This window comes from Lepidochelys kempii, chromosome 8, assembly GCF_965140285.1.
Source record: "Lepidochelys kempii isolate rLepKem1 chromosome 8, rLepKem1.hap1, whole genome shotgun sequence".
NCBI lineage: Eukaryota > Metazoa > Chordata > Testudines > Cheloniidae > Lepidochelys > Lepidochelys kempii.
Window position 1 is genome coordinate 3,817,886 of NC_136387.1, and position 15,034 is coordinate 3,832,919.

Genomic DNA, 15,034 nt, shown 5'->3' on the forward strand with positions numbered 1-15,034 from the left:
CATTCCGCATCAGGACAGAAAGTCAAAATCTCAAAAACTCTTGTAAAAAATAAAAACCAGGTCAACTGAAATGCTTCATTTTGATCATTTCTAAATGTTTTGTTTTCAACATTTAAAAAAAGTTTACTGTCGACTAATTTAAATTTCAAAACAAAAAATTTTTTCATCCCAAATGGAGGCCTATTACACCCAAACCCACTTCACACTCAACTCTTCCAGTCGACAGGCACTGCAGTCCTATTGCAAATGGACAGTTTTTGCTTTTTCAGTAGAGTTCTTTACAAGGCGGCTCTGTACTTCCGGGCATAAATCATGGACACTCAGAGGGGGATGCTAATTGACCCAACCGGCATATTAGCCTTTAGGAAAACCACATAGAAAAGGTACTCTAGAACAACTAAATTCTGCGTATAGCAATGCCTGTTAGGTGATTCATCGTAAAGATGAACAGGATATTTGGGGGAGGGGGAAGGGCAACAGAAAGCACCAGATAGACCAGAAGTATCAAAACAACAGAGATTATCAAAACTAACTATCCAGATGATCAATTCTGTTCAGCTGTTCTACACATTTCTGAATTAAGTCATTTCTTATATCAGAAGGTAAGAATATGAGGAAAATCAGATTATACATTATTCACAGAACAAGCCCATTGCCAGCATTTTACCAATGCTATGCACCTTTATAAGAATACCTTTTACGTGTTCTCTTAGATACAGATCTATGTCTACTTTGGACATTCTAGTCTGAAGACTGCCTTTCGTTGGCACTTGGAAGAATGCTAATGTGAAGTCTCTTATTTCTTAAGATGAGAGAGAAGTCCAGAACAAGACCCCAGAAGTTTGGCAAAGGGGGATTTGGAAATGAAAGTTCATGACTCATCCCTCTCTATAAAAATGGGCTGAACCAAGACTCCTCAAACTTTGGAGGAAATGAAATTTTGCATTCTTGGCCCATTTGTAGCAATGGTATTGATTCAAAGTGGCAAACTGTGATCTTTCAGAACTGGCATAATGATTCCACACACTTTTCGTTTGCCCCCTCTTACATTCCCTTTCTCTCTTCCCCTACCCTTCTAATTACTTAGCCTACTGTCACACCTAGCAGCCCAAGTGATGGACCAGGACCCCATTGTGCTGGGCGCTGTACACACATAGAAAGCAAGATGGTTCCTTCCCTCCTTTCTTGTCCTTTGGCTTTGTGTTCTAGTGCTACTGTAGCATGTATCTCCTCCCCTTCTGGTCAGGCTCCACTCAGCTCCTCGTCCCACTAAAGCGCAGCAGGGATTGGAGTGCCAAAGGGTCTTCCTTACGTAGACAGGAGTACTCATCAGCCGGCACTCTCCGCCTGTAACTTGAGGGCACAGCACAAAGGAGGGCACCAATTAGAGGGGGCGGTACGAGGCCTGCATGTCAACACTCCCACAGCACAAGAATTAATGTAAGGGAAGAATGAACAAGGCCCAAGAAATGGTCAATGTGCAGGATCCTCGCACTGTTCTGAAGGGGTGAAACGTAGGGCCAATGTTCAGGCCAGTTTAACCCTTGGCCTGTGTGACAGAGTGCGGGAGGGCTAGAACGTGAGCCAACACTCTGCTCACTAGTAGTACTAACTAGCTTTCCCTGGCCTGGAGAGAAGTGTACCAGATTACCAGGCCAGACTGGGGCTAGTGAGTCAATGAGCCAATCAGCCCATTAACAGGGAAATGGTGTAAAAGGGCACAGGAAGGCATGCTCAGCGGTGGCGGGAAGGAGAGAAACAGAAGGCTAGTAGACCCTCACAAAGGGAGTTCTCCGAGTAGGAACCTGAGGTGGTGCTAGCCCATTGGGGCTCTAAACAGGAATATTTTGTCCCCCCCAACACATAATAAAAAGCAAATAGGGGGCCCCTTGAGCTGCTTGGGGCTGCTGGCTCCGGTAGGGACACCTGAAGCCCCCCTCAACCCCACATCTTTTGAAGAAGGGGTTAGAAAGTTGAGCTACAACGTAAAGGTGTGAGGATACTGATATGTATTGGTGGAGGAATTAAAACACTATATCAACGAGATGGTGGTGTTTACAAACAAGGAGGTCTCAGATCAGTCTGTGTTCCTGAAGGAGGTGGGGGGTGACATGGCATACCGCCCCATCAGTGCCCCTCTGGTGAAAGCTGCAAAAAAGGATGACAGTCGTGATGTGGACACATCTCACTAGGAACCGTTCCTAGCTTATCAGTCCCCTTCATCTACTGCAGGACCTACAACAGTTATCAGAGAACAACAACTTTGAGTCACTGCTGACCCGGATGGAAATGAACTGGCGAGTCAGAGTCCCAAAGCTCCATATCACATTACAAATCTCCTGCTCCTCACCTCCCTTCCCACTCTATTTTTATCTCTGTTCTTGGAGAAACTAAACAAAGCAGTAATGTATTTTTAAGGTGGTGATGTATTTCCTTGCTGTGTAGATGTTCAGGAACCTGGCTGTTCTAACTCAATAGCTGGGCCTAGATACCAGATCTGCCAGAAGACGTTAAGTCTGTACGCATGCACTGAACTGCAAGCACATGTTGAAAGCACCAAGTGTGGCAGGATTGTGATACAGCACATTCTCTCATATGAAAATGTACTGAGTGGGGGCGGCATATCTGCCCTTGTAATCTGCTTTAAAGCACAGAAAAAAGTTCCACATATTTGATTACTGGATCTCCTTTGTATTAGCCACCGTGCCCTTTACATCTCATCACTGGCATAATCTGCTCTATCATTAAACTGACCGTTTTCATTCAACAGGTTGATCAGTGCAGCCCCCATCACAAAATCTCCCTTTCTGTACACCACCCTCCCCTTGAGTGATGGCAGAGGAGTTTGGACTGCGTGGGAATTCCAGTGAATGAGAAATTTTTCTTTCAGTTTGAAACTTTTTTAAATTTAATTTTGGGAGTTAATTTTGGGATGAATAAATCTCAACTCTCTGAAGTCTGTGGACCTGAGTCTCTCTGGCATTACAAAAAGAAAAGGAGGACTTGTGGCACCTTAGTGACTAACCAATTTATTTGAGCATGAGCTTTCGTGAGCTACAGCTCACTTCATCGGATGTAGCTCACGAAAGCTCATGCTCAGATAAATTGGTTAGTCTCTAAGGTGCCACAAGTCCTCCTTTTCTTTTTGCGAATACAGACTAACACGGCTGTTACTCTGAAATCTGGCCTTACACTTTGCCTTATTTGTATCAGTGCTACCAAATCAAACAGGTAAGATTGTAATTGAGTGGCTGGAAGGAGCATCGTGCTTGTGAGTTGTGCTGATAATGTATAAACACAGATCTGGCTGGAGAGGTCCCTAATCTTTTCCTCTGAGGCCTGGTCTACACACAAAACCGCACCACTTTAACTAAAAGGAGTGATATTAAACCAATTTAGTTATGCGGGAGCAAGTCTGTGTGTGGAAAATCCTTAATGGTTTTAGGAGTGTCTTAAATCACTCTAGTTTAAGCCTGTAATCGATTTAAACTGAAATGATTTAAGAAGCTCTTGTACTGATTTAAGACCATCCACTCACAAAGTAGTACCTATGTAATTAAATCGGCAGCCTACCTGTATAAAGTCCAGAGAAACTCCAGACAGAATGAGAAAGAGGCATTGACAGACAGCATAGAGGAATATGGACTGAAGGATACTTGACTTTTGATGTAGTCGTTAGTAAGGGTAAAATAAAGAAATCCTGTTAAATTAACAAACACAAATAACAATCAATCAAAAACCCCAATCCTTGTATGTTTAAAGATAAAACCGAATTCAGCCTAGTAGTAAGGTTCAAGGAGCTATTCAAATCAATGAGGTACTCTTCAGAAGATGGCAATTTAGCCCACAAAAGCAATAAAAAGAGCATCAACTATGGCAGGTGAAGTGTAAGAAGGAAATTAGGAGCCCGAACAGGAGATCTGAAGAGCAAATAGCCAAAGGCATGAAAACAAACAAGAAGTAATTATCTAAGTATATTGGAAGTAAGAAGGCGGCAAAAGAATCACTGGACTATCAGGGATAAAAGGAACAATTGAGGAGGATAAGGACCCTGCTGACAAACTACATGATTTCTTTGCAGTAATCTTCACAAGAGAGGAAGTTGCGGAGATGCGAATCCCAGAAGATGGGCTTTTTTTTTTCTTTTTTGGTAATAAAGATGAGGCAATGTCAGAGATTGAGGTGCCAAAAGAAACAGGTGAATTGAAGAGCAGCGGGTCACCGTGACTGGATGGTATATGCCACGGGGATGGCAGAAACTCTGTAATGAAAAGGTTGAGCTACTAACAAAAATGTGCATTAAAATCACCTACTACATCAGATACCAAATGACTAGAGGCTAACAAGTATTGTATTTACCCTTAAAAAGACTCTAGAGGTGAGCCTCTTTTTCATACAGGGTACAACAAGGAGATTTGATCTCTGATAACAGGAAAAAAACCTATTTGAGCATAAGCTTTCATGAGCTACAGCTCACTTCGTCGGAAAGCTTATGCTCAAATAAATTGGTTAGTCTCTAAGGTGCCACAAGTCCTCCTTTTCTTTTTGCGGATACAGACTAACACGGTTGCTACTCTGAAACCAGGAAAAAAAACATTTCTCATTCTACCAGGGAGTAAACGAAAACTTGGTGTGCAGAATTCCAAGGAAAAATCCATGGGGTAAAATCCTGAAAAAACTCTCATTGACTTCAATGAGACTCTATTGTTGTATAGAACTAGAGTAGGGGTTCTCAAACGTCACTGCACGGCAACGCAACACCTTTCTGACAACCCCCTTCTACTACATCACCCAGGCAGGAGGGTGGAGACTGAGCCCCACTGCCCTGGGTGGGGGGAGAGGGGGCCACAGCCCGGGCACTGCCACCCCAGGGCCGGGGTGGAGCTCGAGTTTCAGCTTCAGTCCTGGGTCCCTGTCTAATGCTGGCCCTGGTGACCGCCCTAAAATGGGGTCCCGACCCACAGTTTGAGAACCACTGCACTAGAGAATCATACATTGCATTGTAGTCATGGTTGGAGCCTTATAAGATTTGGGCCTTTACATCTAGAGAAGCAGTTCTGTAGAACTTGGGGAGAGGTGAACTTGAAACAAGGTGAAATATACGAAGTGCCTGAGTCAAGTAGAAAAGCTCAAAAAATGTATTACTCATCTTATAAAAAGAACAAAATGAATTAAGAGGGGGAAAATGTACAATTTTTGTGAGAGAGGGAGAAACGTGGCCCCTGCGGCAATAAAGCTGATGCAACTTTAAATCTAATTCCAAACCTAACCACTTTTAGCTGATTGATTACAGTAGCTCTAAAATATAGAGGGAGAACTTTAAGCCGCAAGGCTGAGTATTTTTGCTTCTAATGCTGGCAGAGCAAAATATCTTCTTACCTCTTGGGAGACCCCAGAGAAACCAGTGACAAGGGAGCCCAGACTATATGATCACATTTTATTCAGAAGAATTTTTTAACAAAAAAAAATAATTAAAACAAACCCTATTACTTTAAACCATTAAGAAGAGAAGCCCACCTATTAGCTGAGATGATTTTTCCTGACTCTAATCCATCTTCACTGCTGTGTTATTACTCTACTGTTTTCATGTAATTAAAATGTGGCAGGTACTTTACACACCAGGGGGACTAATTGTATTAAAATAACTCTTTATAACCAACTTTACAAAGCTCATTTTTTTAATGGTCTTTTAATAAAGAAATCAAGATAGTACTACTACTTAGCCTTTATATCGCATACAGCAGCAACATTTAGCCTCTTTAAGTTAAAAGAGGAGGAGGACTTGTGGCACCTTAGAGACTAACAAATTTATTTGAGCATAAGCTTTTGTGAGCTACAGCTTATGCTCAAATAAATTGGTTAGTCTCTAAAGTGCCACAAGTCCTCCTTTTCTTTTTGCGAATTCAGACTAACACAGCTGCTGCTCTGAAACCTCTTTAAGTTGTTAACAATTCCCTTGCAATATTTAAATATACATTTTCAGCTTAATATGAGACTTAATTTATTTAAACAAAAAACATAACAGATGTGTTGGTTTGTTCCTCTGCAATGTTTAATGTTAAGAGATACCAGAAGCTGGTATTAAAGACCCCAAATCCTACAAATCCTTGAGGGGCACAGGAAGGAGAATGGGGAGTTTCTGTGAGCTATGATTAGGGTAAATCTCTGACTGACAGGGGTTAGCAAGAATCTTTTGTATGGGCAGATTACTTCAATTTTCCTACAGCAGGATTCTTTTAAGGTCAGGCTTGATAAAGCCCTGGCTGGGATGATTTAGTTGGGGATTGGTCCTGCTTTGAGCAGGGGGTTGGACTAGATGACCTCCTGAGGTCCCTTCCAACCCTGATACTCTATGATTCTATGATTCTAGTCGCTATTGGAGATAGGTTATGGAACTAGATGGACCACTAGTCTGATGCAGTCTGGCAATTCCTTTGTTCCATTTCCCAGAAGGTGAACACAGGATGTAACACGGCAGGTATGGATTTGCAGAAATCAGGTCAGCCTGGACTTGCAGAAATCTCCACGCAACACTCGTAACTCCCTCTCTGCTCTTTGCATGCAACAACGTCACACCCTCCTGTGCCAGGGGGAAATGTAGCCAGGGTGTGGATGGAGCGTTAACGTGGCCAGGGAGCCTAATCTCCCTATATTTTGGGTTCTCCTACCCATGTGGATGAGAGATGCTGGCACACATCTGTTTGGAAGGAGACACTGGCTTTACCCTCTGGTGCTGATTTGAGGGACCAGTGGAAGTTGGATGTTACAAAACAGTTTCCTTGTAAATGATTTTATAGGGTCTGTGCTTTGCAGGAATTGTCATCTTGCAAGATGACTTTGGAACAAATATATGTATTATGATAGTGTCTAGTGGCCTCAATCAGGGATCAGGGCCACTAGACACTCTACACAAATATGACAAGATAGCCCCTAACCAAAGAGCTTACAATCTACAAATATGATGAAATAACTGACTGAGGCTATAACAAATAGGAACACAGGGGGAGCATAAGCAAGCAGTGAGCCAATCCTGATTAGCTTTATGAGCAGAACTGCAGTTTGACATTTGGCATTTAATGCAGCTTATTGGCCATTACTCTCTTATCAACTCTATTTAGCTGTCTTGCAGTTATCCAAGAGTCTCCACAGATGGGCCCCATGGGCAATGTTTTAAACTGTTACATTATTTGCAATAAAAGGCATCTGATTCTAGCCTTGTGGAAGGTGGCCAATGGTTTGTCATTCCTCGTTCTATGAGCCTACCTGGCCTCATGTTATTTGAAATTAGGAACCTGTTTTCTTGTGTGCTTAAATAAGTACATCTTTTATTGTTATATTTGAAAATTTATACAACAGAACACTATTTAAAGATGGTCTAAATTCATTACAGTAATTGTCAAAACACAGGTCCTTAGCATCTAACTACCAAGCATATATGTACATAGGTATGTGTGTATTCATTAAAGGTAGTTAACAGCAAGGTCCATTGTTAAGAACTACCTTATTAGACATTATGAAAAGCGGAACTCAAATAGGAACTTGGGCTACACTCCTGCAATTGGAGCTCCAAGAATGAATCTTTGCAGAGCCCACTGACATCACGCAGCTCTGCTCAGGCATAAGAATACATGCCCATTGGACACCATGGGTCTGATTATCCTCTGCTTTGCATCTGGTGCAGCCATTTATTGCTGTGCAAACCAGGTGTCAAATCTTACGCACAGGCGTGAATGACTTCCCCAGATGCAAGGCCATGGAAAACAGGCCCCGTGTGAACATGGAATTGCTGTTTAAATCAGTCTGCAAAAAGAGAAGTGCAGATATTTCGTTTCTGTTTTAAACCTTCGAACATTTAACCTTACAAAATACCAAATTACATGAATTAAGCACTCTTTATTCAATAGCACTAGTGTTCAAATGTCCCGCAGCTAAGACTTGGATTTTATAAAGGGCTGCGTTGGGAAGCATGCCTCTGCAAGCCATGAATGGGGGGAAAGGAGTAGGTGGGATTAAAGAAGTGCAAAAGGTATTTCACTTGATTTGGTGCAAATGGAGTAGATTGTTATCTCCATAAGAACAGCTCTGCTTTGGGAAGGGCCCCCCCCTTTCCCAACTCTCCATTATCAGCATTCATTACACCCCTGAGGTTTCTCCAGCAGAAGGTTTGCTGTGCAATGAACAGACCTGCTGGATATAATGTGCACTCATTGTATTGCAAGGACTTCCTTGTGGAGCTCAGGTCACTGGAGCTCTATGGGGAGAGCTGCGGGGTGAGAAGGGGATGCCAGGTGAAGTGTGGCCTCCATGAGGAGGGCTCTTAGGCGAATATCCCGCTCCTTCTGGGTCCTTGGCCTGACATTCTTTCAGATTTTGCACTTTTCTTTTGTGTGTGACTCCCCCAAACACTTTAGGCAAATGCTATGAGGCTCACTAACTGACATAGGCTTACCACAAGTGTAGCATGGTTTGAAGCCCGGGGACCGGGCCATGCCCCACCTGGGGCAAAGTCCCTGCTGGGACTCTAACAAACTAGTAACTTCTCACACTTAACAAAAAGAAAAGGAGTACTTGTGGCACCTTAGAGACTAACAAATTTATTTGAGCATAAGCTTTCGTGAGCTACAGCTCACTTCATCGGGTGCAACAAATTTATTTGAGCATAAGCTTTCGTGAGCTACAGCTCACTTCATCGGATGCATCCGATGAAGTGAGCCGTAGCTCACGAAAGCTTATGCTCAAATAAATTTGTTAGTCTCTAAGGTGCCAAAAGTCCTCCTTTTCTTTTTGCGAATACAGACTAACACGGCTGCTACTCTGAAACCTGTCACACTTAACACTTAATTACTATCTATCAACTATATACAAGAGAATCACCTGTAGGCAATAGAACCACTATCACACTTGCAAAGCAAGAGGAAGGCACTCCTACCAAACATCACGGGCGGTAAGAAGGAATTGAGAGGGTGTAGGGCCGGCGGCACCTCATACACGCTGGTGCACGAGCACGGGACTCCAGGGGGCGCCAGAGCCAGCCCTACGGATACCGCTAAGGCAAAAAAGTTCAGACAACGGCATACCTGGGCATGTCCAAACCTAGAATGGAGTCGACATGAGCAAGCTCTCGAAGAACAACTTTCTCCTACTTCTGGAAGGGCTGGCAGCCTGCCAAAGGGATGTCCCTCCTCCCTGCAGGTAGCTCAGACCTGTCAGGTTCTGTGACTAACGTCCTGCCTACATTGTTTTGCCTCCCTAGAATGACCCTCACCTCCTTGTACCAGAGCAGGGGAAAATTAAGCCTTTTGCCTATCTGCAGCCACTAGCTGGAGAATTTTACTCCATTCATTATTTAAAAATTAAAATTGACCCTAAATATATTTAGTGCAGAGGTCCTTAAAGGGGTTTTCCGAAAAGGAAGACTTCCCATCGGGGCAACTCAGATGCAGCTCCGCCCTCCGACACACACAGCTTGTAATGCTCTGCAACGCAGTGGTGCAGAGCCCTAGGAAGTGCAGCGGCTGCAGGAGCCTGGACCCACCACGTCCGTTTGTTCCTTGTCTGTTTTCTGTGCTGTCTCCTTGGCTTCACCCGACTCTCTCTGTTCCAGCATCAGGACACAACACCAGGCAGAGCCAGAACTTCCCTCAGCAACCCATCCACGTGAATCTGCCAGATCCCTACCAAACCAGCAGGGACAGCCATGCCAGCTGCTTTAATGCCTCATTGCCATCAGGTTCAGCTATCCTCTCCCACAGGTGCTTCTCACCAGCTTCAGTCTGGAGCAAGAGCTGTTCACCGTGGAAGTCAGAGAGCTGGTCTGCCCCGGCTTGGGGACACCAACACCTATCAAAAGAGCTTGCAGGCAGAAGGATTAAGTTCTCCTTCAGGGAAACTCTGAGAATTCCTTTGCAGTGTTAAAAGCTTCTGCCACAGCAATGTCTTTCTCAGGGGCCAGCCTTGCTCAGATCAATATCCTCATTCACTGCCTACCAGCCAAAGGCCAAAAAACCTCCTCCCCACTCAGCAGTGCTTCTTCCTTTGCTGCAGATGACAAATCTCCTCCTTCAACACAGAGTTTTGTCTTTACAACAGAAACACATCGTCCTTTTGGGGATTGCAGACATGCCATTATCATTCTGCATTCAGCGGTGAGAACTGGAACAGGTACACCAGAGGAGAAAGATCCAGGCAGGACTTCAAACCTCCATCTCTAAAACACATGTCCTGACTTGTAGCAACCTTCATGGAACTTGGAGGGAAGATCATGGGTTGCAGAAGGGAAATGTCTGGAAAAGACACCAGGCATTCTGTGCGTCATGCATATGACAAGGAGGGGGTGGGGATAAACTGCAGTTTGAGCAGTTCCTACATAATTGATTTAATAGTGAGCCAGTTTAATTTAATAAGAATGGAATCCTCTCATGTTATTACCTAGCACTTGGCACATGAAACATGACTCACTGGCCCCACCCATTCATAGACTAGGAGAAAAAGAGCGTGGGAGAGGAGAGGAAAGGACTCCAAAAATGTGTGTGTTTCTGGACCAGACCCCATCTCGGACAGTTGGGTAACAGAACTGATTCTACACGGATACCTAATAGTAGTGAACTCTTTCCTCAGGGACTGATTCATTCACTCCGGGTCACACACACCTATCCGGGGCTGTAATGCTTGGGAGCAAAAGTAAAAATTGAAAGTACTGTGCCCACTGAAACACAGCATTCCCCTGGGTTGTGTGGCTTTGTGTCTGTGACACAGTTTGGATATTGGTGTACATGTGCATTTCATTTCATGGCGTGATTCAAACTTATCTCCTTATACCTGAGCATAGGTTTTACAAACCCCTACCAAAAAGTTCCCCTTTCAGGCTTCAGGATTTATAGCCTGTATTATCATCAACACAGACTGTTCACTGCCTACTAAACTTACATGTTATGAAAATGAATGAATTAAATACCTATTGGAATCTATTGTACCCTGGGACTGGTACAAAACCAGTGTCACAGAGTGGCTGGCCTTTTAAGGGGAGTTGGGCCTAGCCCTACCTGTGACCAATTCACTGATGCTGTAAGGCCAGGGATCAGGTGATAGCTTGAAGACCACCTCTTCTTCATACAAGCCAGCAAGTAGCTCAGTTGAGCTGGAGAGCTGTAGGCAGGCTCCTGCAAGAGTCCCTGGGTCAGGAGGAAGAACCCAGTTTACATATCAAGCAGATGCCCAGCAGAGTATAATCAAGAAGGAAGTAGAGGCTCGCCTCGACTCACAGACAGAGGGATTGGGCATAGATAAGCCCCTGCAGAAGACCCTGGCCAGGGAAAAAGGATACGATTGATGTGTTGAACTGATGTTATTTTGCAGAAATAAAGCTGAGTCTCTGAAGAAAACAGGACTGAAATCCAGTGGCTGGCGAGTGTTCTTCGGTGCATAGGCTGGTGAGTTAGAACACTGGCTTACAACCAGCTATTAATAGCTGGGATAAGAGCAGTTTTCCAACACTGCAGCAAAATTCATGTCCCAGCAGCTATTTTCTAAAATGTATTACTATAAGAAGACACAAGTTTTACTTAATAATGGCACTAATCCCATCAAAGTAAATAACTGGCTTGGTAAAGCTTTAATCACTCCTAAATTTGGCTCACCCCTTAGTTAACTGTGGGTAATAGCTAATTTCTTCTAGATTATTGCTTTAAAATGTTTTGCTCCCAAAGCACACATGCAGTATGTAGGCATTGCCATTTACTGTACATCTTGAAAGTGCAATTGTTAGAGAATATGAGCGCGACAAATTATAATGGCATAGTAGTTAGTCTGTTGGATACAATAAATTTACTCAGCCTCTCACTGACTGTCAAAGAGATAACGTAGGTTAGGGCTGATCAGAGCTTGGACAGAATCAAGTGAAGAAAGGGGAAAAAGAAAGATGAGATTCTTCAAAAGTGCTACTCACATCAGGACCCACAGATCTAAGAAACTGACCAGGTGGAATCTGATCTTGCCAGCTCTCCCATGAGATAGCTCTGTGGTTACATTTTTCAAAGTTAGCTCCTCCTAAAGACCTTGATGCTCCTAATCAATTTCCACCTGATCAGCTTGACAAAGTTCTCCCTTCCTCAAGAAGTAATCCTATCATTATTACTCTGCTCAGCTGACTTATCAACTGGAGTACGGTAAGTGGCTTTATAACAGAACTTCCTGATATGTGGATTTAGTGCGTCATGGTGCGATGTTTCACTGTATGCTGACTTTTAGTCTATTTCCATGTGTTGTATAGGTGAAACTCACTCCCATGCAGAGGGCCCACTAAAGGTCTATGCACAAGTTAACTCCTCACAAAAGAGCGTAAATAGAACTGGCTCCAGAGGGTGAAATGGATCCCTGCGTAGTAGATCTCCCATTAAGTTTGACAGGGGTTTATCCATTGAACTTTGTGGGAGTTGGATTGGGCCCTATATCTGGGTCCCAGTCAGCAGGTAACTCCTGCTTAACGTATTAACAGGAGAACCAGATGGAAACTCCTGCCTCCAGAGGAACTGACGACACTCTACTAATTTCATATAAATAAGATATGCAATATGGCCAGCTCTTATTTTCTCAGAAGTTACACAATTTTTTGGTGTTTTTCATAAAGACTCAGTTTCTGGAGACGTAATTACGTTCGAATCACATCTTTCATTAAAAAAAAACAAAAAACAAAGCTTCTAGCCCTCAGGAAGAAAAGCTGAAAAATGTGAAGCAAAAAGGCTCAGAAACAGAGACAAATAACAAGTAAAAACCATCCCAAATCTATCATGTTTTCAAATATGATTTTTCAGCCAATTTCATTATTTTGGGGGACCTAACACATGCTTTTTGAATGCCTAGGCTTGATAAAACTGCATACAGCCTTGAGAATCCCTTTCCAGGAGATGAAGTAGATTTCTGAGGACCTTCACACTTGGCCCATAATGTGTTCCTTGGGAACCCAAACACCATTAAGCTGTATCTTATCTATGATGCCTGAAAGAAATTCTACTGGCCTCCCCAAATATTCACTCCCCATTTTGGCAACCCCTACTTACAATTGTGAAGTTCATAACCTTGAGAATCCAGATGGTCATGGCAAGGTTCACCAGGATTAAAATCATTAGGAGTAGCACAAAGAAATAGAGGCATCTCTTCCTCCAGCCGTAAATCCCCACTTTGTATACCTGCGGGCCTTCCGAGCTCTGCATGGCGCTCCTGTGTGCATACTGTTCCTGGGGCATCTGAAACAAGCACAGAAAAATAAGTATGACCGTTATGCTGCAGGACGAATCAGATGGTGAGAAATGTCTTGTGAGAATGACTTGTCTTGGGACATGGATCTATGCTGATTAGAGCATTTTTAAATTCAGAAATTATCAGCTGGACAGTGCCTCTCCCTGTGGCTTGTTTCTGAGTTGTTCCTTTCACAGCTCATTTTATATACATCATAATACAGTTTTTATAGAAGCGCACACTGTGTAAGGGCTTCCCATCGAGACCACTCTCCAGTGACTCTCTTAGCAGCTCCGTTTTTTGCAAGGCAGGCACTCCGGGCCCTTTCAAAATCCGGAGAGTAATATTTTTGCATGCGCTTGGTAAAAGAAGTCGAGTTCAGCAGTTTGGTTTGAAGATGCAATATTACTTCTCAGAGGCTTTCATTAAAAAAAAATCATCTCAAACAGAATTATTCTTGGTGGCCAAGAAAAAGGAGAAGGGGGAGGCGTTTGGCTTCTTGATTTCTCCCTACTCCCCACCCCTTGCACCAAGGAAACTTAAAATGTGAAGTTCTCCAGCTGCGCATCCCCAATCAAATTACTGCCGAAAGATTTACATCGAACGGACTGACTCTGCCACTTACACTTGCTTTGCCGAACAGGGATGCACTGCCTGTTTGTGGCAGCACACTGGGAAAGCCATGCAAGGGTCTTGGAGATAAAAGAGAGGAGAGAGGAAAGGAAGTGGGTGTAGTTACTAAAGTGTCTCAGAACCCCAGCTTTGTGGTGTTCCTGCAAAACGCACCGATTTTTTGATTCCACTAAGGAGGAGCTTGGTGGCGCAACCCTTAGTTTCTTACCCGTGCAAAACTCTCCCGTGGACTTCAATGGGACTTCTAGCATGAGTAAAGGCTCCCATGTGTAAAGGGTGCACAATTATGGTCACAGGATTAGAATGTAGCATATATGCCACAGTCCTGAGCAGGGAGCCATGCAGGTCTGCACCCCTTCAGGAGGAGCACCAAAGAGTTTATGCTTGCCTGAGGCATGATCTCTCTGGTGCTTTCCTGGGCACAGAGGGGGTGGGCAATGTTGCATTAGCCATTGCCAGCTCCAACACGCTGGCTTCCTGTGCCCCTTTGCACCTTCTTTCTGGCATCTTGCCCCAAGAGATGAAGGAGCAACCTCTGCTCTTCCAAATCACGGAGGTTGCACAGGGACTGCTCCTGTAGGAGGTGCTGGCAAGAGCCCTTCAGGTGTAAGAGAACGCACGTGAGTGTGTGCACGCATGCTCCTTGTACACCCCTGTGCACACATTATAACGGTTGTCACACTCTGGCCCTTCATGTCCTAACCACGGTGGGAGCACTGCCTGGTGAACTAAACTACTGCTGGACAAAAGTTTCCTGACTTGTTTTGCAACCATTTCATAGGATTTCCCCAGGGAACTGGTTCTTATGTTTGCAGGCCTGCAGGCACACACTGAAGACCACAGAATCATGGAAATGTCGGAATGGAAGGGACCTCAACAGGTCCATTCCCCTGCACTGAGGCAGGACTAAGGATTATCTAAACCATCCCTGGATAACTGAAAATTCCTAACACCAAGTCGTTGGCTGAATGTTTTGCCATTAGCCTGCTAGAGACAGACTAAGAGGATACCGGGAGCTCTCTGGAGCTACAGACTCAAGGTCACTGCCTCCTTGCTCGCTACTTCTTCCGTCAGTCTTTGTTTTACATGAATTACAAAAGGTGCAACAGAGGATGAAGTGACATAAGTCCTCCTCCATACAAGATGGTGAGAACAAAAACCTAATGGA

General features: G+C 43.9%; 1 protein-coding gene across 8 annotated transcripts in view; it reads right to left on the reverse strand.

Annotated features, from left to right (window-relative positions):
- The window catches only part of SGCD (sarcoglycan delta), a 572,369-nt gene that overhangs the window by 190,670 nt on the left and 366,665 nt on the right, over positions 1-15,034 (reverse strand). For all 8 annotated transcript variants that reach the window (XM_073355246.2, XM_073355243.2, XM_073355244.2 and 5 more), the window contains one exon: positions 13,056-13,241. In XM_073355246.2, coding sequence (XP_073211347.1) covers positions 13,056-13,241 — 186 coding nt within the window. The remainder of the gene's footprint in view (positions 1-13,055; positions 13,242-15,034) is intronic.